The 25,136-nt window shown below is 36.8% G+C and overlaps 1 protein-coding gene across 3 annotated transcripts in view; it reads left to right on the forward strand.

The window, feature by feature from the left end:
- The window catches only part of Ten-a (tenascin accessory), a 244,158-nt gene that overhangs the window by 169,535 nt on the left and 49,487 nt on the right, over nt 1-25,136 (forward strand). For 2 of the 3 annotated variants that reach the window (XM_066391157.1, XM_066391159.1), the window contains 4 exons: nt 20,842-21,128; nt 21,464-21,586; nt 22,069-22,267; nt 24,195-24,343. In XM_066391157.1, the coding sequence (XP_066247254.1) occupies nt 20,842-21,128; nt 21,464-21,586; nt 22,069-22,267; nt 24,195-24,343 (758 nt within the window). Of the gene's footprint in view, nt 1-9,524; nt 9,899-20,841; nt 21,129-21,463; nt 21,587-22,068; nt 22,268-24,194; nt 24,344-25,136 lie in introns of those variants that run through there. The other variant, XM_066391158.1, reaches the window with a different exon arrangement.

Here is a 25,136-nt window from a genome sequence, read left to right on the forward strand (position 1 = left end):
TTTCCGACGACAAAAAGCATAATTGTTCAGGATTTTCCGCATTCCTAAAGGTTTGAAAAAATATCACTTATCGCCATAGATCTGAAGATGACAATAATAATAATTGATTTTTACGAGGAAAAATACGCTGTTCGAGCAAACGTTTCATATATCGTTTAAAATTCAGAAGAAGCAAGCATCAACAAATCATGCGTTAAAGTATGTTGTCAGAAAGCAAACAAGCAAGCAGTGAGAATATAAATACCAAGGATTTCGTGGAAAGAAAAGAAAAGAATATGAGACACTATTATAAGTATGTAGTAGGCACGTTTAAATAAGAATAGGAATCTTTACAGCACAATTTTAATAACTTCACTAGGTGTTCTTTTCATTCCGCAAGCCTAATGGTAAAAAAGGCTTTGGGAAAAAGTTACATAAGAAACGAACAATCACATAAGAAATTCTTAAGAAACTAGACATGATTAAATACGTACATATTGTTAAGCAAGCGGCCGGCACAGGTAACAATAGAGAAAAAAGTCCATCCCGGTGTCGGTTCAAGGTGTGATTTATTACTTCTTTTTATGCATGTAGTGTAATGTGGCATGTATGTTTATATTAATGTTTGCATGTTTCTGAAAATGATGAGATCTTCTAGTTATAAGATTTTAGATGCACGCTGAGGAAACCATTGTTAAGCAGTGAGCCAGTTTACGACTAATGCCGCTATAAAAACGAAGCAATTGTAATAAACGACATTTTACTCAAAATAAACATTCCGTCTCTACTTCAAACTGCATAACGTTCACTCTATCTTATCGCCATTTAAGTAAACTCACCCTTTTCTTAATTCGTGATTTAACATCTTTTCTCAAATTCTTTATGGGTTAATCTAGTATGAATTGATAGCAAAGTGGTGGATATTGATCTCTACTTTATCTCAGAATGGATGTCCTATGTTCATTCTATCCAAGTTCAATGAAAATATTGGGGCATGCCGCTCATTGAACTAATCTGGATAAACCTGAATTAAATCAAGTAACCAGTCGTTCCTATATTTTAACTTAGAAGAATTTCTGCAGTTATCCAATAAATAAATTGGAAAAAAAATTGAATTGAAAAGGACACGAAGACTGTGGATTAGGATTACGACAGGCATTCGTCTTCATGGTTCTTTAGATAGTATGCGTCATTTGAAATCCTCCTAGGATAATTTTTGCAGAAGTGGCATATTAAACTGGAGTGGAAATGACTTGGAAATATCCTAAAATCCACAGTTAGGTAGAACTCACCTGATTTAACATTATCGATTCAGAGAGAACTTTAACGTCTAAGTTAGATCAAAAGAAATGACCTTTCTGACAACTTCTATGTCATTTTTCAGCCTCATTGTCTACAACATACAAAATTTTTTAGAAAATTCGATTTTTTTTTGTCTGAAAACTTGCTCTCTTATTAACCAAGGAAAAAATGGCCGAAATTAATCCGAAAAGAAATATCAGCTACGCTGCTGAACGAAAGCGGCAGCAGACTGGCAGAGCTATCGATTTTGAATGGGTATGATTTGGGATAGAATTCCCGAGATATTGACTTCCCCTTATAGTTTCCAGTCGCGACGTTGAACGAATTTCGTGCCCTGATATGAAATTTTACTATAGGGATAAACATATGCGTCAACACGTTGCTTCGGTTGGGGTGGGTGTTACCAGGCGAACAAAACACTCAAGTTTTGTTCTGTTTCGGCATAAACGACGTGTAGGGCCGGGGCTTCAAATCCGACCTTGCCGAGGGATTCATTTGCAAGGGTTGTGCAATGAGTTGTTGACATATTGTTAACCTCTACGATTATGTGTTGCCCTGGATTTGTTGAAATTTATTACTTCTATTTACGATTCTGCACGGGCTAATGGTGAGGAGTTTATACGAATTGCCGCCATTTTGGACAAACAAGTTTACACTCACTTATGCTTGCAGGAAAAAAATGATCACCCCTTTTATATTTTCAAGTCACACTTGACTTGAAACACTAAATGGTAATTATCTTCTCAACAGAAACAGGGAAGTGAAAAGCCTACAACTCTATGAAGCTGACAGTAATTATATTATTTTAGATTTAATGCTGGCTTTATTAGTTCTTGTTCCGGTAAAGCATGGAATTTTATAGCTGTTATTAAATTACTCACGGCATCTTGCAAACTTCATTTTCTACCGAGGATTGGGTTCTCCAATATTCGCTTTCCCATTACTTGTTTTTGCATTTCTCTCGGATTCTCCTCCTTGATAATTTCTTAATTGTTTTGAAGCATTTGGGTCGAGAAACAATTTAAATGTGGAGCTTTTATGTGTTTTTCAGTACGTATCGGAAGAAGGGAAGAACCCTCCCTGGCCCCCCTTCATGACTCTACCCTCAGCCTATAGTGCATTACGTGTCTATCGTCCAACAAATACACTGAATCAAACCAACCCAGCCTTTTTACCATTTTACTCCAGATATCAAGTTTCCTTTAAGGCTAAACATATGCGTCAACACGAAATCGTTGGGGTGTATTTGGGTTGGGTCAAAGCTGGCGAAACTGTAGTGTTTACTAATATTATTATGACGGGGGATTGATTAAAACCGGCGAGAACAAAGGGCTGAGGGAATAAAGAGCTTTCGAAAACTGCTCAAGCAGTCTAAATTTAGATTAAATAAGGTGTGAAGACAGTGAAGAATGCCGCTGACGTTGATTTGTATAGGGTAGTCGTGTATGGGGGTGTGAAAATTAATAAAGGGGCGGGCTTTTTTCCAAATTCGAGCACTTTTATATTCGCACAATTGCCAGAGAGATGTTACCTTTACAGTCGAATTCAAGAAAGTATATTCCAGGTTTTTTGATGAATGAACAAATATATTTGGCAAATTTATCTTAATTCGTGATTTACCACCGGGCCCGCGGAAGTTTTAATAGGATTTCTCGTTCATTACACAAAGTACATCCTTCAAAACTTTATCAGAACTTCTGTTATATCCGGAATTAAGTATAAAAGCAAAAATATAAGGACGTTCGTCAAGGCCCAAAAGACGTGTTAAAAGAAGGAAAGTTTGAGCCAAAGTCACTGATCATTCCCGAATCGGTTTTTGTGGCTGTGACACTTGCAATTGGGGCAATTTTTGGAAATTATGACCCAAGGAGGAGTGTGAGAAATTACTGTTTTTGTACAGAGTTATCGACCGTTCAAGCAGATTTTTCTCAATTGAATGCTTCTGTCAGAAACAAGCTGAATATTGCAAAACAGATGTTTCGGATTTTGCTTAGAATTGGAAATTGCTTTACTGTCGAGGAACTTGTTTTCTCCAGGAATATTCATCGAAAAAGTGGAGCAAAAGTGAAGCATTTTAAAGTGAAGGTAATTGAAACGAAGTTATCTCGTTGCATCTGACAATTTTAAACTAGGGAAATTTAATTAAAGGTTCTACTCTTCTGCCTGAAAGGGACTAACTCTGTGAAACAGTGAATTAACTGCGCTTCGCTCTTCTCACGGAAACATACATGAAAGCCCTTCCGTTTCACTGATTTAAATCTGGGTCGACACTAATTTGCGAGTTTCTATAGAAGAGGTAATTCCTGATCTGATTACATAAATCCCTCGAAAAAAATTCCTATCGGTTCAGTTATTCACATGTGTTTCCAACAACCGGAATTTGAGCCCAGCATGGATTACATTTCAAAAAGGCGTAGGGTAAAAAAAAATAAGTCGACCTCTAACAGTTCCTGCGATATTTGCAAATCAACTTTCCGTGAATTAAACAAGTTTTGGGTTATTTCCTTCTGTCGAATTTCCGAAAAATGCCGGCTCCTTTCTTTATTATTTTTCTGACTTCAGCATTAACTTTGTTCTACATCAAAAGAGTTAAAGGCACATATAAAAGCAAAATCGTTTATAGCGTCTCACGAGAGATAAACTATCTGGATTTATCATTTATATGCAAATCATATGTCAATCGTATATCTAGATTTCTTTGAAATTCCTGCAAGAACGAAAGTCGAAATGAGTTTCCACTCTCAGGGTTACATTCTTTGAATCCAGGGAAATAGCTGACTTTACGGAAAACCTTTCTATTCTTTGAGCGTTTCAAAGATGGCATCAGTCGATCAAATTGAACCATACATTAGCCTGAAATCTCAAAAAATAATCCAGAATGTTCATTTTGGTTTCATTCCGTGGTATAAGATTCGTTTTGAAAATAATTTTCCATATAAAATAGAGAAGAACTGATATACTCGCAATGGAAAGCGCATACACCCAAGTCTATTATGAGCATTAAAATTTAAATCAAACTGGGAAAGTAAACTTCGCGGCTATAAATATTATGTGTTGGTAGGGTAACAACAAAGTTTTATCAAAATGCATTGCATTCCTGATTTAGGGTCGCAGCTATTGGCAAGGGTAGTTTGAAATAGTTTCGAGTCAGACCAGTGAGTCGGCGGTTGCAATTTAAAGGAAAATTGCAAGCCAGGAAAATTTTCGTGAAATTTATGTCGCAGAAGTTGGTTAAAATATTTCGAGTAAATTGCCATGACCATTCAATCAGATTCCGTGGCAGCTTATTAAGCATCCCCATTACAACCCCCAAAACTGTTTTGCAGAATAAAGACACGGCTTTATGCCCAGAGGGGCGTGAAATCGAAATATACAACCAATAATCCGCATAAAACCTATAACACGTGCAACGCATCATGTGCCTTTAATCTCTCATATTTCCTCTCAAAGTCGTGAGAGAGAGGAATATTAAGTGCAGTGATAGAAATGAGAGCTCATTAATTCTTAAAACTCATTTAGTTCGTCAAGTACATGTAGGAGATTATGTGAACAATTTTTGAAATGCGTGCTCTGATACTCTCGAAGTTGCACAAATTATTGCTTTTTTATTTTGAAACGGCATGGTTCCGGTATGGAACTAGAATGGCGAAAATCGACTGGTCAAGGACCACATTGTTCCAAAAATAATAATAGAATATTCTCCATAACTAATATCGAAAAATTAAAGTGCTCCAACTCTGATGTTATCGTCATTGACATTAGATGCTGCCTTACAAAACTCAATAAAGAAATGCAAATTTGAAGCAAATAAGGTTCACATTTCGCTTTAAGTTCAGGGACGGTCGAAAATTAAATTGGATTTATCCAGCTTTGACTGGACCCTAGCTCGAGAAGTGGTGTCTAACGAAGCCATCAACAGTAAAGTTTCCAGTATTTTCCAATAGTTTCTTAATATATGATTCAATGCTCGGAATTTCCGTAAATTTATTGAAACAGTTTAAATTAAAACTCGTTGGTCCCCGAATTTCAACTCTAGCGTCTCTGATTGATAGAATTTGTCTGTAACGATTTTAATTTCGATAGTAAACGTGTAATACTTTTCATTGACGATATAATTCGGTAATCATGACATCACGTCTCGATCAATTGATTGATGATGATGATAATGATGATGATGATGAAGAAGGTACTTAACGGGAACGTGAGCAACATATTTCCTACCTTGCAGCAGCTGCTTTGTATTCGTAAGAATTTAATTTATAGAAAGATAACGGGGGTCCAGGCTTTAGCATCAGATAGTTGTGATTTCTTTCGATTTGGGATAGAGCGATGATATTGGAATCATTGTTCGATTCATGAGCTTATAGATTCGATTGGTATTATTCGATCGTACCAATTTTATGATTGAGTCGCATAATTTCATTAATCGTTTACATTTTGTTTGGAACTTTGACCTGATCCAGCATTTCCTTCGTTATTCTTTTCATATTGCCGGCCATTAGAATTACTTTTAAAGTTCGGCGAGCCTTTTGGAACACACATAAAGTTTTTTGTAAACTCACCAATTAGGCGAATCGAGCGGCCTCAAAACTTTAAATCAAGACAGACTTAGTGAGTTTGGTAGTTTTATTAATCGGCTTTTCCAATTTGCTGGTTACAATTTTCGTGCCAGAAACGCCGGAACATTTTCTTCTTAGCCAAAACGAAGACGCTTTTGTGTAAAGAATACTCAAGAAAACGAGGTAATTATACTTTGTAAGTGCCCTATGGGAGCTTGCATGTATTTTGGGAGTATTAAAGTTATATGCCCTGGCCCAACTAAACGGGGTAATCTTTTATTGAAGTGCTTAATTGTTTTCCAAATTTTATTGATAAAGTTTCGCACTATTCAAAATTTAGTACAGCTTATTTCACTTTTGGGGTATTACTTGTAATCGGATTTCAAGGGAAGCTCGACAGCCAAATTAAGGTGAATAATTCACGATCCTGAAGTAAATTCGGGTGAACTAAACAAGCCTTTTAGATTGCTAAAATTTAAAAAAGTTCTAAAATAAAAAAGAGATTGCTGAAATAAAAATTTAAAAAAAGAGAATAAATTGTAACACATTCTAAAACGGACGGGTATCTGTATCATAGTTTGATTCACGCAATCATTGGAGAGCAGTAATTCCACAAGGATCTAGTTTAAACCAATTTAACATTTGATAGTGGAAGAATTGAGATTTTCTGCAACTGCAAAGAAAAACTTGTGGTTCCCTAGATCTCAAAATTTTATGCTTGCTAAAATTCTACTAATTAAGTGAATGATATTTCAGGTTAAAAGAAGAGCAGTAAAATTCCTAAATTTTCCTTTCGAAATTCACAATTTTTACTTGAATTCATGAGATGAGCTTTAAATCAATTGCCGGTACTTTTTTCTTTTCTCTCGCTTTCTCTTTTTATTTCGACTTAATTATTGCTTAATTAACTGATTACAGCACTTTAGCACAGGCAATATTGTCTAAAACCCATTTCGCCCTAGACGCCAGCCAGGTTGAAACCAGTGGTCAAAACCAATGGTTTTAACGAAAAGAAAGTTACGCATGAAACTGTTGACTCCAAAACGAGCTGAAGCAGAGCTTTGACCAATATTTTCCACGTCAACAGTTAGGACTGTTTATGGATGAGCAAGTGAGGGAGTTACGGCCACAAACAAGCCCAAGTACGCCCCTGGCACATCTTGAAAGTTGCGGGATTTTGGTGCGGTGGAGCTCAACAAGCCCCAGTTTGTTTGAACGCCAGATGCTCTTACAAGCAACAACTTCGTCGTGTTTGTAGTGTTTCCCATACCCGAACTTATAAGAGCATCCCGAAAATCCCATCTCGTCCGGATCTCCCTTTTAGAAGATTAGGGCCATATGATTTTTAGCACGTGGTGTCGAATCCCGCACTAGCCCGGATATATTGAGGGAATCTTATTTGGAAAGCAAAGTGCTGCTAGAGATGTTGTTTAGCATGAGAAGTATGGGATACGTTTTGAACTCTCTGATTTATTGAAGTGTGGAAAAAATCCTCAAAAAAATACGATTGCATCAAAATCCATCCACATCAGATCTCCAACAAAACTATTGTCATTTTCTCCTTTTCCATTGTGTAATTCCAGATATAGCCGAGGCTTTTACAAAGTTCTGAAGTCCGTACTCTGTTTAATGAACGAGAAATCCCATTAAAACTTTGGCAGGTTTGGTGTTAAATTATTAATTAAAGATAAGGTTTCCAAATATCATCCAGAGGAATTATTTATTATGGAGCCAAAGCACCTATTTTAAAACATGGGGGATTATTTCCCAATTATTTTCAGTGTGAAACTCATTCGTCTTTATTGTCTTTACTAATGGAAAACGTTCAACAATTTCTGTAATGAAAAGACATGCATCTCATAATTTTCCTGAAATTATCACTTTTTTCTCTCTTGACAGGATACAATAAGAAAATAAAGTAAAGAGCAGTCGAAGCCTGGAAGTTTTAATTTTCGTCGAAGTATCGGCACTAGTTGGCATTGTTTCCCATTGTTCCAGCTTATCGAATGATCTGGCATTGTTCAAGTGGGGTAACGATATTCGGTGCTATAAGAGCTTTGAAACTGCTCCTATTTTTAGTTTTATTTGGAAGAGCAATGGCTAAAATATTAAAAGGAGGAAATGATTATTTGAGACTAAAATTGAACAATGAATCTATTCAACTATAATTAAAGAAAGGGCACCTGCAAAAAGATGGTTTACAATCACTCTGTCTAAAAATGGGAAGATTTTTTATACATTTGCTTCATATGTCGAGTTTGACTCACATTTCAAAACCAATTTTCATTTTTTGCTAAATTTCCTTAATTATCTGCTTTATTTTGTCGGTATTTATGCTCAATTTCTATCTCTATCCATCTGTTAATAATCAATTTAATTCAGTAGAATAACCACAAACCAGAATTGCTTGTAAATTTACATTTTGCAATTTTTTCCCTCCCTTTATATTCATTGTATCTACTTCTGCGTGAACGCTAAAAATTCCCAACTTAAACTATTTCTCGCAGAAAATAAATCTTCTATTCAAAAAATCCTTCTGTTGCAAAATGAACTAGAGCAGACATGTTATTTTGCCTCATACCCATACAGCAAAAGTTCTCCCTTACAATTTCTTACTAATATTCCTAAAAGTTTGAGCATTGAATTATATCCAGAATTGCAGATTCAGTATCCGGAATGTCTCAACTCATTCGACCTTAACACATTTAATTGATTTAGTTTTGATACGTATAGAATTACTACTTCTCAGAATAATGTGCGATTTGATCTTGACACTGTCGATTCATAACGTTCCTGGCACGGTAGTCTTGAAGTTCGAATGAAACAATTCCGTGCTCGAATGCGTCAATCCAGGAATTCTTTTCTTCCGAATAAATCAATGAATAAATATAACTATTGTCTCGGAATCTGAAATACACTGTAATGCACACTGGATCTAGCCGATATGTAGGTATTATATTAGAAAAGTGCGATAATCAGTCCATTTGATCTAGGAAAATTGATAGGTTCCAGTTCGTTCGATATCAATCAAAATGGGAAAACTCCTTATCCGAGATATGATGCAGACTTTTCCGTGTATCAACAATGGCAAGAATAGGAAATTGGACATCAACCTTGGAAAATGAAGAATGCCATTACCACAAAATCTCTGAGATCAATTTAGATGGTGTTTACACAGCTCAATTCCCTGACGGTTTCCAGGCTTGGGTAATTAAAGAAGATAAATGAAATCATTCCATTTGATCACCGTTAATGCTTCCTCAAAGATCAAATATCTCAGCTATTCACTTGATCCAGAAATATTCCACCATTTGGCGTGGCTGCAAGGCGACAAAATAAATCTAAAATTATATCTCAAACATTTCCGTATTACAACCGTCGCTTCCGATGTGCTTTTCTGGTGCACGCAAATCCAGCTGTCAATCCTCCGCAGCAACACAGCAGCAGTGTAATTCTGCAACGGCAAAAGTTTCTGGAAAATAAAATCCAGAAGCGAAACGGGCTGCGTTTGAAGTATCGCTCGTCGCCGTAGTCCGGTGAGGCGGCAGGTGAGGCGACAGGACAGATACGACACAGGGGTGAGTCCGGGGGTTGAAATCGGGACGCATGCGCAACCCTATGACGTTCGCACCCCCAAATCGCACCGCCGTTGTTCCGCATCAACCCCACTTCGCTGCAAACTGTTGAACGAAGCGTGCGTGTTCAATCCGCTTCGAATTGTTCCTGCTTCAACGTAAATGCCCCATTATCACAGCACTGCTTTTGATTTAAATTAGTCTGGATTCACGGAAGTTATCCAGATTCCCTTACAAGAAAAACTCGCAGGGTTGTGAAGTTCGCGGACACTAAAGGACATCGGACTAAAGGACGTTGAAGTGCGCGCCGCGCTCGATATCGCGAGAAAGATGTGATGTGTTCTCTATGTGGAGGTTTTAGCGTGACAGGACACTGTTTGAGTTAGATAAAATGGACGGGTACTACCCGAGCAATCAGCGACCCCCTCCGCTTCCTCGCAGGATGAGGAACGAGTATGCTGAGCCGTTTGTACATGAGTCCAGGTACGACTTTAGTGCAAATACTGTGATTGCAGCTCGTCTGAATTGAACAAGAATTGGCACTTTTATCATAAAGGGGAATAAAAATTAGTTTTATGGGACAGCTTCAGCTAATCGCAGCTTTGGCCATGAGTGTGGCCCTGGCCCTAAGACTATGCCATCATCATCGATGTACCTGTAGATTCTAACCGTCACATCCCAATAAGGCCCAGAGCATCAAAGCCCTGGTAACAAAACTCTTCCATAGAAAGGTTGAAGTTGGCCAATGCTCTGCCGCGATTCCAACTTGATATATCGGTCCTAAAGCTTCAAAATGTTTAGTGACAGAAGTTACTGAATTTCCCCAAAATAAGCAATTAATTTGAAACGTGAATGTTTTCTCAATATCCTTAGCCGTGTAAATGTTGGCCATTAAATTGGAAACAAAGAAGAGGGGCGAAAGTGGGTGACGTTGAAGCAGGAATATAAAATGTGCACATTTAATAAGACAGGTCGGGTGAGCTTTATTAAATGGGATATTTTGTTTCATTTCAACCCGTGCGGAATGAGTTCTTTGTTCCCGAGTTCGCTGAGAATTTAAACTGAGTTTCTGCGAATATTCGAAAGGATAGAAATCGAAAGTTAGTTTAAAGTTTATAGGATTTACGAACATTGTAAAAGGATAGATTGGGAAAATTATGGTCATAGATGCCATCCTGAATGGAAAATCAATGTTAATTTAATGTAAGGTACCTATTTCCGGCTCTAGTTCCACTATAGCCCTATAACAGGAACTTCTGGAGAATCATTAGTCACAAGCTGAACAATACCACATTTCGATTTTGGTTACATAGTCTGGGATTTCGGTTTCTAAGGACTCTTGTTGACAATTATGTTAAAGGGAACTGTAAGCACTTAGAACATGGAATTTACAAGTTTTTTTAAATGAAAATTCGTGCTTTAATTGGAAAGTAGTCAACCACATTATCGAAGACTGTAGACAATTCTTGGATATTATAGGATCTCCAAGACACTTGTTACTAAGTTGGTGTTAAAATATTTCTTAATTAGGGAATGGACAGCCATAAAGTGTCAATAAACACACCATAAGATCGGTGCTTCATTTTTTCTTTCTTCTTTTATGTTGAGGGTTATAAAATTCTCTCTGTCTTTTCGTCTTTGAGTCTGCTTTATAAGCAGAAGAAATGTCCAAGATTGATGTTTCATTGATATTAAAATGACATTCTGTGTTGATGTTCGACCAAAACAATACGATTTGATATCATATATTTGATCTGGTCATTTTGGAGTTAATATCTTATAATATAAGCCAATTATCAGACTAATTACTTAATTTTAAGCGAGAAAATGTCCGAATGAAGAACCACAAACTCAAATTCCCTTTCTTCAGGCCTCAAACGTGGCGTTAGGAATCAAAATGAATTTCAAAGCACTCGATGTAGGTGAAAAATTGCTCTTACAAACGTCCACATTTATCTAAAAATATAGAAAAAAACCTCAATTGAATTTCTTTTTTAAAATTTGTCGATGTTTCTTGCACCCATGCAGATCAGCTGATTAAACAAAAAAAAACAGCACATATAAATTGTATAAATTTTACATTTGTTCCATAACATTAATATTACAAAATGACTCGAATTATTGGTCTCCGTGATACCACACATTCTGCACAGATCGGTATCAATCGTAAATGGATCTAACTCAAACTATCCTTAACTAAGTTATCTGGGGTTTAATATAGGATTCTCGTCAGCCGATTATGTCGAAAAACAGCAAGTGAAAAATTTCTACATTTTCCTGAAAATTTGAACTGATCTGTAGAAGTCAAAGATCCTCGTAAAATCATTGCTAATAAATTTGTCAAAAGCTGTCCGTATCATTGAAATGTCAATGAATGCTTACATAATAACAAAACCTAATGCAAGGTTAATCATAGTCGTTTATAAAGGTCAAAGTCACTGACTATACGTTAATAATATGACTAATCCATGAAAATCAAGAATCCCCGATGAAGATCATGAAAATTTATCAGTTTATTGCGGTCCAGCTTGGACCGTAATAACCAGAAAGTCCGTTGCTGATTGACCTATACAAGTGAAGAATCCCCGGAAACTCCTGAAAATGGATGGGTTTATAAAATCTCCAAAAACTCATTGACAAATAATTGATCTATAGAAAGCAGTGATCGCCGTAATGTCACTGATGATAAATCCATTTACAGGTGGCAGAATTATTGGAATATCTCTGATAATTTACTGATCAACGGTAGTTGGGAGTTCTCGTAAAATCATTGAAAATTGATTTATTTATAGATGTCAAAATTTCTAAAAACTCGTTAATAATTTACTCTTCTGTGGAGATCGAGAATCCTGGAAAAGTCCTGAAAATTGATTTATTTGGGGTGGTCATAATATCCTGGAAACTCATTAAAGACCTGTGTATAAAGAGCCAAGCCCCCACAAACTACCAAACCGGGGAACCTTGGCCGTCGAGGTCTGACCGTGGGACACTGGCCGCCGAGGGACCTCATCCGTCCAGGTCCGAAATGAAGAACCTGGGTCATTCACCGGACCCTCGCACTATTTCATTTAAAAACAGAGTGTCCTGAGTGGGAGTTAATTATATTGACTTATCTGTAGAATTAAGAATCCTCGAAAAGTAATGAATATTTATCGGTTAATGGCATGTAAATTTGCGGAAGCAGATGTACTGTACACTAGTAAAAGTGTGCGAAGAATTCTTTTTTTATTTAGGGTGTCGCAGGGCTGTATTAAGATCATTTTTCAAGGACAGTAATTACTGAGCGCTTAAACAACAACAACACCTCCAAGTTCCCATCTAAAAGCCCAAATTACACCTGAATTCTCCTCTGCATTGACAAGTTTCTAACTACTCTAATGAAACTACGGAACTTATATTATTTATTTATTTATCGGCAAGCTGAGGCACAAAAACGAACGAAAGTAATTTGGAACGGCTTCCCTTTAATTGCGTTTTATACACAAACCTGAAGGCATCAATTCGAAAAAGGCGGAACGCGTTTCAACTAATTGTGTCCAAATGTGTCTGTGTCTTACTGAATGATTGATGATCTACAGGGCTGGCGTGTGTCATTAAGGTTATATGCCTCGAGCTTGGGGCAAACAAAAACAATAACGTAAAAAGAACTATATAGAAGGAAACGTCGGAAATAATATTAATTGATTTTGAAATGGGTTATATGTATAAGATACTGAGGGTGTATTTTTCTGCACTTAGATGACTTCAGAACTAAAGCTTTTAATTGAGGTTTTGTACTCCAAAAAAAGTAATCTTTTATTATAGCTGGAGGAAACGAAATTCCTCGAGCCAAACAGCCATTATCGTATAAGAATCCTGTTTTCGAAACATCTCCAGCAACACGGAGAGGCATTAACATTTAAAGGAACCTCCTTTATTGCCCTTATAAGGTTTTACAATATAAAGTTGGCAGTTTAAAGTTCAGCTGGAAACACGAGCATAAACATTGAATACAGCGCATTTTGTTCTTGCTTTCAGACCGTAACTCCCATAAATACGGCAAACCCTTTTTAGGGGTGGAGAGCGATGTGCTACCCGCAGAACCTTTATATTTTGGGTGGGGAAAATGAGCGCGAATATCGGCCGTAATAAGGATTCAAACCCACCTCTGGGAAAATTTAACTTTGTATTAGTTTCGAGGGGAGGAAATGTGAAAAATAGCTCAGTGAGGCTGCGGAGTTACCCCTTTTATTCAGATATTTTTGCAGTTTATAAACAAAGCTTCTGGAATCCAGAAAAATCTCATTTACAAAGGCATTAATTACACATTACAATCTCTCCCATTCGAGAGCATTTCAATTTGGCAGATTGTCCTCCACCACGAGATATTTATATTTGAAACAGGAAAGCACAATACGCGTCTGGCTTTGGAAAGAGGAAAATGGAAATCACTGACACGAATAGTCATAACGATATTTTTCTTGTTTTGCAAAATGTAGATTAAAATTGAAATCCGAACTATATGCGCATTTCAATGGGAGCTTCTGCCGTCGAAATTAAAAATTTGCAGATAAAGTCTAAAAAAACTTAAAATATGAAACAGTGATATTCTGCGCAAAGCGGATATGGACTAAACAATCAATAACGCACAATTTCCTGTTAATGAAAAATTTGCATTCCTGGGCCAAATCCATTTAAGCCCAGCAATTTTCAATAAAATTAAGTTTCTATTTAGTGTATGTAGTAATAGAGAATTAACGAGACAGTGGATCCAATTGTTTCACAATTTTCAATAGCTCTCCATAATAATGGTAATTAGCACCGTGATTGAATTTATAGACACAAGCACCATTTTAGCTTTGAATTTAGGGGAAAAAATCATAATATGCAGAAATGACGATAATTAGATTCGACATACAAGCAATCAGCATTTTTATGCCGAGTTTTGCTGACAGCATTGACTGGAATTTGGGACGCGTTTGAGGGATGTTTTAACAGAAATTTATAACAAAGCTTAAGAAAATTATTACAAGAGAACACGCAGGCGACATGGTTCTTATCGTACACGACAAAACCATCGAGAAAGCGGTAGATAAACTTCAGTCACTAACGGATAGCACAGTGACTTGGTTCTACAGATCGAGATTAATACCTAACGCCTCGAAAAATCAACTTTTACTACCAAACCATCGGATTAAAGAAAACCCCCCAACAATAATAGTAGACGGTCACTAAGCTGCATGAAAACACGATATAAAATTCCTGTGGATAACAATAGACAAGAAGCTGAAATTCACCAAATATGCACAAAAGATAAGAAAAAAAATTATTAAAAAGATTAAACATTTTAGAGCACTAACATACAGAGTGTCCCATGATTCGATGGCCATAGCTTAAGAGCTATTGGGGTATATATTTCTTGGTCGATTTTAAGTCGAAAATGCCTTATACATTTTCTCCAAACCTCAATTGTTAAGGAGTTATAGCAATATTAATTTTAAGAGAGCATGGAAAATAAAGTAAAGAGCATGCTGAATAAAGTAATGTAATGTTTTATTACTAACACAAGTTTAAAGTTTTGGTTCAAAATGTCCCCCCGCTGCCCCACAGTACATTCTTGCTCTTTTAATAATTGAAGACGTAGCTCTCTGAAGAGTATCTGGGTCGTCTCGTATGGATGCAGCTACAGTCATAATATGTTGTATTAGCTTTTCTCTGGTTTGTGGTTTATTTAAATAAACTAAACTTTTCATGTATCCCCAAAGATAATAGTCGAGAGGTGTTAGGCCCGGTGACCTCGGAGGCCAGAAAAATGAACTTCCTCTTCCAATCCATCGGTTAGTAAAGTTGTTATTTAAATATGTTCTTACATTTATACCAAATGTGAAGGTGCGCCATCATGCTGAAACCACATGTTAACTCTGTTCTGAAATGGAACATCAAAAACAATTACAGGGCCTATCAGGTTTATTTACTGCTTTTTTTTTAATATTCCCCATAACTCCTTAACAATTGAGTTTTGGAGAAAAGTGTATAAGGCATTTTTGATTTAAAACTGATCAAGGAATCTGCTCTTAAGTTAGGGCCATCGAGTTACGGGACACCTGGTATAAGGACAAGAGAATTAATACTGAAACGGCCACCAAAATCTACAACTCCATTTGCAGACCGCTGCTGAATTACGGACATAAGTATACTAAGAGCAAATGCGACTGACAAAGCAAGGAAACACATACAAACTACAGAACAGATTGCACTGAGACTGATTACAAAGATAAAATACTCCGGAAACCCGCTTCACAACCCATCCATCCAACCAATTTTTATACGAACGGACACAAACGACTAGAATAACAGAAAGATTCCTACAATAACAAGCAAAATGAAAAGACAAGCGCCACAACTGGACCATAGTTAACACCTTCTGCCTAATAAGCCAGAAGAGACAATCCCGATACCTCTCCCCTCCCACAAACCTGTTGGAGCATTAGTCTGGTTCGGATTGAAAAATGTATTTACCTTTTTTTTTTGTTCAACAAATACGATTATTATAATTATTAAAGATATAATTAATTGTAACCTAAGCAGAAAGACCAACTGGTCGATAGCCTGTTTCTAATGAAATAAAGATTTCTCCCTCTTTCTCTATTACAAGAGCGTTTTCGATCATAAAATGGGCTGAAGCCCATTCCCAATCTTTCATGTACACCTTTTTGGAAATAGTGTACCGCAATACGAGATGGGAAGTAGTTTATTACTGTCGAAGGATTATGATGTTATTGACGAAAATCGCGAGTTAGTAATGAAAATTCCCATCGAAAATCGTATACCGTTTTACTGTCAACCACGAATTTTTGAATAACATTTAAAAATATATTTGAATATTATTTATGCATGTAATGTATTCCATTCTGGCTGAAATTTTCATTCAGTAGGCCGAATTTTGATGGTTGCTATAGCATAAAGCAATAATTATCCAATCTGAGTTATCAATATGCATTACATACATATTAATGCATAATTAAATCTCATTAAACCAGGGAAATCAGAATGTGAAATCGAGCAGAGAAATCGGGATGGAAAGTAGAGGACAGTAATGTAACCAAAATTTAAAAAAGTCAGTAATATCATCATTACATACTATGTGATTGAAAATAAACACTTTTTAGCAAATATTAGGTTTGAAATAATGAAGTTTCTTTTTTTTTGATAAATGTTAAAACAACTCGAAAAGTATTTTTGATTTTAATATCTCAAATGGGCTGAACCTTTCAGGCTTCTGTACCTTTCATCTGGATATTTATAAAAAAAATATTCAGACAAAAGGAGCAAAATTTTACAGTCTGTACACAGGCAGAGGTGAAATGATTGAGGAAAAAGGCGAGGAAAATTATTGCTTTTGGGTGGATAGGGAGAGTAGGGAGGGCATCCGGAAGGCGCATATGTGGGCTGAGAAGGAGGGGGACGGTGAAGGAGTTGAAGAACGGAACGTTTTGAAATTATAAGGTAGGAAGGTATATAAAATTAGTGTCAGAAGTGCCGTACGACGAAAATGTCTGGAGGAGAGGTGTTAAAAGTTGTTTAGGATCTGTGGTGTCGACTGGGCCATAAATGACAATAGCAAAACTTTTACAATGCCATTTTGATTCACACATCAATCCAAACTCATGCGATCTCCTTTTTTAATTATTAAACTGGATCAGACACTAGTTAATAGTTTTAAATACGAGGGTACCTACTCTATCAAAGGAACGTACAGTAGTCCAATGCTTCTACAAGACTTGCCCGAGAAATATGAGCTCCAGGCAGTTGAAATCGTTCAATGAATTCGGTGAAACACGCCAAAAATAATTGATCCTTCGAGGATGATCTGCTGTGAAGAAACCATCCAAAAATGCCAATTTTATCGTTTAAAAAATACACGACCATCAATTTTATTAATGGGACAACTTTCACAGTATAGCCGACTGTATAAAAAAAAAACGTTTTCCTATAACGTTTGTAGCGAAAGTTTTGGGACAATGGTCAACTGGCTTTATATAACTTGGGAACAAGTTTATTTCAGAACTAGGTTGACATCTTAATTGTATATGAATAAAAATCCATAAACTTTTACAATTGTGATGTTCTCATGTTTTTCTCAGTTTCTTTTAATTCGTCTATTACTATCACTTCTGATTTTACCCTTTTTGTCTGCATCATTTCCTTCTGACTTGCTATTATCATCTATTAAGGGTGCTCTATTCTATTCTGTTCCCAGTGCTGATCATACCCATTGAGTGACTTTTTCGCTGCAATGTCCTCGATCCTAGAAAATCCATGTTTATTCACGTTTCATGACAAAGTTTTGAGCAATGCGAATAAATTTCCCCTCGGCCTCATAATACAGTTTCTCTAAGCACAATTTTATGCAGTAACTGGCAGCTTGTAAGGAAGGAATTTTGAAGTGATCCTCGACACTTCATACATATTTTAGCTCCAATAGCTACACTTTAGATGCAAAATTGAGCATATTGATCGATGCCCCTCGCATTTTATGGTAGGGCCAATATGGCTTTCTGCTCTGAAGCCTCAGCCAGTAACGACGCAACGATCGGACCTTTAGCATATCAATTTTAATAAATTGCACACGAAGTGAATCGATTACCCTTGCTCGGCTAAACCCGTACAAAAGACCATAATGAATACAATCGGAAGCCCAGCTGATTTCACAGTGGTTGAACATGGCATGGTGTGGAATTATGCACTCACTGCCTTTGGCAATTTCCAATAATTCCAATAATTGCAACCAATTATAACCGTCAAAAACGTGAATTTATAGCGCGGTGTCCATGAGGGTTCAGACAGGGGTAATGGGGCCAGTGAGATCTATTTATATGCTAAATTTTCTATAGAGAATGCACGTGCAGATTATCATCTCTCATGCGGTGGTGGTCAGTGACTAATCATCCATAAACCAATTCCGGTATAAGAGCAGAACGAAAAAAGAGTTTTTCGACATTACAATAACTCGAAAAGCCTGTTATTGCTTATGAAAATGTAATTTAACGCTTCAGTTGTCCTGGGTGTGATGCTGTTCTCCCCCATGCAACAACGTCAATAATATAAATTGCTTTTATTTGCAGACCATGCAAATGCAGAGCCGATGTTGGCAGCTCACAACTTCTGCTATTAATATGCATTAGGTTAGTTTAATCCGATATCGAAGCTCGGTTTATAATTTGCCCAATTCTACAAATTTTCAATTCCGATTTCTATTGACAAATTTGTTTGGCCCACATGCAAACAACTGTAGAGTTTTCCTTACATATTCGACTGGTGCACTTGAATTTAAATGCTACGGAAGTTGTAAAATTAATCCTCCTTTTGAAATCGCATAATTTCCACATCTACAAAGTCAAAGTTGGGCGACACAAACAGCAAAATTTACTTTAATCGTTTTGATTCAGTGCTCGCAACATACAATTTCAGATTTAAGTCGGTATTGTGTACTATAGGCTTTCCACTGCTTTGCATATGACCTGAATGCATTTATAGGGGATTGTTGGAGTTTTCCAGGGCAAGGGTGAGAGGTCAGCGGAAATTTGACCTGCAGAAAATTTTAAGAATTTATCAGAAGGTTCAATCGGTGAGAGAAAAAGCAACACGATAGGTTGGCAGATTTGTCGTACTGGTTTTCTAAGGCTAAGCAAGCGGGCTGGAGATTTCTCCTTCGGTTCTCGAGATACAATAGGGTCACTTTTTTACGCTTTTTCTCGGGACTTAAAAGTACTGCTAAATGAGGATGCCTTTTATGGAACAATGCGATACCTCTATTAGGGGTACAATGATGATTTCGTGATACCGGACATTCTGTTAGTCCCGAAAATGCCAAGGGATTATAATAAAATGTAAATCATGGGGGTTTTCGGGATTAAATTGAAACGTTTCCCCACGAATTTGTGCGACATTGTGAATACTCGGGTTTTGAGCTGCTCAAACTGAAATAGAGTGTGGGAAAAGAGTATGGAATAGTGTAAATATTTGAAAAGCTCTGGAAAAAATGCTACGAGAGCGCCAAAAGAGTCGAGTAAATTTGTTAAAACCGAGGGTTTTCTGCTTATTCCATTTCGTATGAGGCCAATCAATAAATGAAATGTTTCTTTTTTCTTATGGGACCACATGAGTCCGTCAAAGGAAGTAAAGTCGTTACTTTAGTCTTCGCAGTGAAAAATGATTTTTTGCGCAAAAAGTGTAGTTTAAAATTGTATTACATTAACCGCAGCATAATTATGTTTTTCAGTGCCGGCAACATACTAAAAGTCGAATTTCACTCGAGAACGTATTTAACGAAAAGAGCATTTTCGTTTAATAATATTCAAGATATTACTTCCAGAGATATAATTTCGCAGAGGCGAGAACTTGCGGACAAATTCTCCGCAGAAGCAACTTGATTTTTTTCTGGATCGTTCTCAAAAAAGGACGGGGGTAAATATTTACATTTTCTCGATGTATCGAAGATCCTATATCGAAGGCCCGTCAGGAGTGACGGTCCTATCAACTTAATCTTTTGATCAAAGTCCATAGACCTATATATTTACGGATTTTACATATTTCAAACAAACTGCTGCTCTAAAGCCATTGTCCCTGGCTGTCAGGAACACACCAAAACTCGGAAACAAACTCTAATTTAAATTTTTATAATTGGTAATCCCCAAAACGAAAGTTAGCTACATGTAAATAATTATATTTACAATCTTCCGAAACCCCATTAAAAGTTTTTCACGTGCACTCCAATGCGGAAAACAACATTTTATTTTCGCGAGCGGAGAAACTTTAGTTTTAGTCTGCGGATAATTAATTATTGTGCTGTACAGAGTTCGCCATAAAGTTAAGTTAGCGAAATAAAATTAGCGTCTGCTCGCCCTCCAGCTTAAAAGGATAGTAATTGACTATTCTGTGTAGCGAGGATCTGAAATGGGGTCGTTTTCGACAATGGAAGTTAATGACCGCTCTTAGTTTCACAAAGAATTTCCCGGATTTATGCAAATATTTTTGGTTAGCGGTCAATTGGGTTAGAATGGATTTTGGCCTAAAAGCCCTAGAGAATGTCGAACTAATAAATAATATTACTCCCGCAGGAAATGCTAATTTCAAGAGAGAGACGGTTGGTGAATGGAGATCTAATTTTGCGCAAATTATGGATATTGAGAAATGGATGAGTTTATATTCTTCATTTCTATGCCGGTATTCTTCTTGAGTAGATCCAGATACTCACTGTCACGTATTCATTAGATAACATAACTCGTCTTGCCTCAAAATAAAAATAAACATCAATATCAGGAAAATGTACTATTAAAAGCAAATCCCCCTTTCCTCAGATTTGACAAAAATGTATTTTCTTACGGGAACGTTGGGATGCTTCCAGACATTTTGGCACTCCGTGTGATATTTTTATTTCGTTCCAGGATCGCCGGCATCCAACAGACTCAACTGGCTCAGAGCATGCAACCGGGAAGCGGCCAAACCAACACATTAGCCTCCCAAGTGACGACCCAACCGTCCCCACCCATGGTAGTACCAGTTTTCCCAATTCGGCCCGCCCCTCCACCATCGTCGTCCCATTACTCGCCATATTCCCCGTCCAGGTTTCATATCGATAAACGGTGTCAATATCGATGTTCGTGGAAGTGTTCCAGTATTTTACTCATATTCCTCACGGTTCTGCTTACGGGAATGTTGACGTATTTTGCTGGTAAGTTTCAATTTGAGTTAGTATAACAATTTTGACTATATCAACCTTGCTCGCAATATGATAATAAAAGTTTAAAGATGCAAAGGAAACTACAAAATACGCCACTTTGAGAATGTGTGCAACTTGGCACAAGTGGTGTGGAGTATCTGCATGTTTGATCCCTTTGAGCAATTAAGTGGACCCTTATTCGTTACAACCACAGTTTTGTTAGAAGTTGAGTTCTCAGCCAGCAAATGCGGGCCTCGTAGAAAAAAGACTTGTTAGTTGGTTAAATAGTGCAAAACTCCTTTTAGCCTATCATTAAACCTGAATTTTTACACGGGATTTTTTTGCAGCTGTTAGTTCAATGAAGCCAAATATAGATTCTTCGAACTGCATTTTGGTGCAAGATGTCAAAGATGGAGCGACGCAAGATCAAATTACCATGGGGTCTGAATCCACGCAAGTACCAACTGAAGGTACGTATTAAATGATAAAATGGGCTTTTCCGCGAACCTGAATTTTTGAGCAGCGACAAACTTTTATAATTAAGTAATTGAAGTTGCTAAGACTTTGAAAGTTTGCCTCTTTCCGCTAGCCAATGCCTATACACCTTTTCCGAACAGGATAAAATGGCGAAGTTTCGAAGTTTCTCATACTGTTGCCGTTAATTTCTGACAATGACACACTATAATTACCGTGTCTAAACAGCGAACACTCCCGGAAACTTTTTGCAGTTAAAACGAGCACTTTGTTTCCGCGTTATTTATTTCCTTTAATAAAAGAGTTTTCCTTTTCACCGTGTAAATAGGCTTTTTGCCGGTTTCCAGTCGACGGGAAAGTTGGGCAAAAGGTGGCTCTTTTTGTTTTGCTCGAGGGCGTGAAAGTAACGAAGATACTGCTCAAACCTTCAAGTTCTTTTTCTAACCAAAAACTTCACGCGGCTGAATTTCTCTTTTAGAATCGCTCCCCACAAGTACTGCAGAACATGCCAGTGCAACTACCCAACACAGCTCCCTGCTCCAATCAGCACAGCAACAACAGCAATGGTCTCCATTGCCTCTGGAGCAACGCGAATTGGAAGTTCTGCACACAGCAACCATACCTCCTTCCCAATTTTGGCATTCGGAATTTCGAAATAAGCAACCGGCATTTTTCAGGTATGCGAATTTGTTATCTACATTGCCTACCTCCATTTATTATTCGAAAGTTATTTGGGTCAACCAAAAAAGCTTCCACGGAAAGCTCTGTGGGTATTAATACTCTCTGGAAAGTTTTGAAAAGACGCTTATGCGAAGTAATGGCTTTAATCGATCAAAAAACTTGCTTCTTTTCTAAGTTCAACGAGGAAGGGCCAAATTATCAGTCTTTGTCATTGACACATGAAGTCTACTAAATCTGCCCAATTACTTTTGAAGTTCAAACTGCCTTTATATATCACTACAAGCATTAAACTAGAAATTGTCTTAAATACAAATTGCATATTCCATCCTAGCCCATCCCTAGCGGATCCCGCGTTGGATGTTTTCCGGAAAATAACATAATTGAACACGGAAAAGCTCTCCGCCTTGCGATCTCAAGGATTTCCACTTGGCAAGTGGAAACCTCTTATTCTGTTTATTTGTTGTGTTGTGTTTCCTACGTTTCCTGCTAAAATATTTAGCTTTTGTGTATATTTTTAAGACGGATGCGAAGGGTGTACCGGGTCTGCTTGAGGTTAGCCCCATTAAGTGTGTAAGATTATTTTCGCATCAAGATGTGAGATTGATTTTTTTTACTTGCGTGTTGAATTAAATATTAGATTCAATATAGGAAGATATAGAAACCTGGGAATTTGATGCTTTCGCTTGACGCAGGTGATCAGCAGGACAGTTATTAAATCGTAATCAGAGGAATTAAGTTAAGACAAGCATTATGTGGCGAAGTCTAAAGGAATATAATCCAAGGAATTTATGCTGACCAAAAAGAAATTCGAGCATTTTTCTTAAGAATAAGAAAGTTGAATATGAGGGGAGAGGTCAAAGAGTCAATAATTAAACCAAAGAATTTCATAAACGTTCATGAGATACATCCTAAAGAAGTCATCAAATCTCTTATGGAAAAGAGTGGGCAACGAATCTGAAAAGTATCTCACATTCGTATACGAAAATCTAGACTTCATAAGGTAAAAGCGGTTTGGGTCTACTTACATTATCCAGAATGACCGAAAATGATTCCGTAATCACCTTCTTTCGCCTGTGATGACCGACAGGGTTTAGAACTTTTGATTACTTTGCTCCTTTTCCCGGGATGCAAGCAAATTCATGTGGGCCTCAACCTACTTACTATTCTCAATCGGCAGTACATTATTAACGAATCGGAAAGTTTTAGGGCATAGCAATTTTCCAAAATTATGTTTCTTGTTTAATTCTGCATTTGGTCCAGGCTGTTATACCTTAAAATTCGGGTCCGGTGCGCCATTGCTTCTACTTTAATTAAACGCATTATTTATCAATTTCTAGAGAATCCTTACAGCAGTAAATATAAACAAAGTCCGTGACGCATCACAGCTTTTTAAGTTCGTTGATTCCATTGCAGCTATATCCATGAGACTCCATAATCAAAAATATCCACTACACCCTCTTTTCAACAATAATAGCACCCAAAATTAAAATTAGCATAATTTTTTTAATGAAAATTTTAAAAAATTAAAAATATTCGAAGGAAACTGAAAAGCAGTGGTTTGTTCTCAATTTTCGTGAAATGAGAGATATCGAAATTCAGTCTAAGAGCAGGATAATGAACCTCAAGAGATATTTGGTTTGGTGTTTTAACGATCACTTAATGATTTTTTAATCTGAATTTACGCAATGATTCTTGGTTTATCGGCAAAAGAAATACAGTTGAAGCTTCTAAATTCCTTGACTAGGCCTGGATGAAATTCTTAGATTAAGAACTGAAAAGTTGGATTTCTAATTTGAAATTCAATTTTTACGATCTTTATTCTGTAGACACAACTTTACTTCGTGATTTTGTCTGTTGACAAGGAGGAGTGTCCAATACGATAATATCGACTGTTCTTACTGTACTTCTCTGCTTCTCTTCCAGATTTAATTTCACACTGCCTTGGGGTGCCAATTTTGCAGTCTACGGACGTAGGAACGTGGCTCCCAGTATCACTCAATACGATTTCGTCGAATTCGTTAAAGGAGGCAGAGTAGATCATCGGCTCAAGAAGAGAGATCTCTTTGCTAAAGGTACGTGAGATTAGCTAATTCTAATTCCCACATCAAATTTTACAATCATCCCCACAAAACTACACAAGAGCTTTTAATAGATTTGGAAACAAATTTCATAACATTTCCGGTCTAGTTTGAAATTAAAATCAGAAATGTACGTCTAAAGTTTTCCTTCCTAACGGCTGAACTTTCGGTTAAATTTCAGCTGGCATACAGGGATCTTAGTTTCGCTTTGCGAACTTATAATAACTGTTATTGTATGCGCAACACAGAGGAAACATTAATGGGAGAATGCATTTTAGTTTACATAATTTAGACAAATTGCAGAACCCTCAAAGATGGTTGAAAAAACCTGTTTAATGTACCATATAATAATATGTGTTTCTACTATGTATATTCCATGTATTTTCTGCACATTTGCGAATTGAATTCGGGGAACTAATTGAAATTCAAATGAAAACCAAATACCATTCGCCATCATCCAGGATTTTCAGCCGGTTGTATGATGTACTGAATAAATATTTGCCTAATAGCTTTTAGTTTAATTAAAATAATAATTGGAAATTTTAAAAATTATTATTAAATTGCTTTAAATATTTGAAAACTAGGATTTGTAGTCGATATTTCGTTAATGGAGAAGTAGAGATCTCATTATTGCCCCAATTTAGCATATAGAAGGTCATTGTATACTGCCTACAGGGTCAATTTTATCAGTCCTGAATTAATTAAACTATATTTAAATTATAAAATTAAAATTTTGCCCTAGTGAGAAAACCTATAAAATTGATGACAGGACATTTTTCATTGTAAA

The sequence above is a fragment of the Euwallacea similis genome, chromosome 6 (genome assembly GCF_039881205.1).
Source record: "Euwallacea similis isolate ESF13 chromosome 6, ESF131.1, whole genome shotgun sequence".
Taxonomy (NCBI): domain Eukaryota; kingdom Metazoa; phylum Arthropoda; class Insecta; order Coleoptera; family Curculionidae; genus Euwallacea; species Euwallacea similis.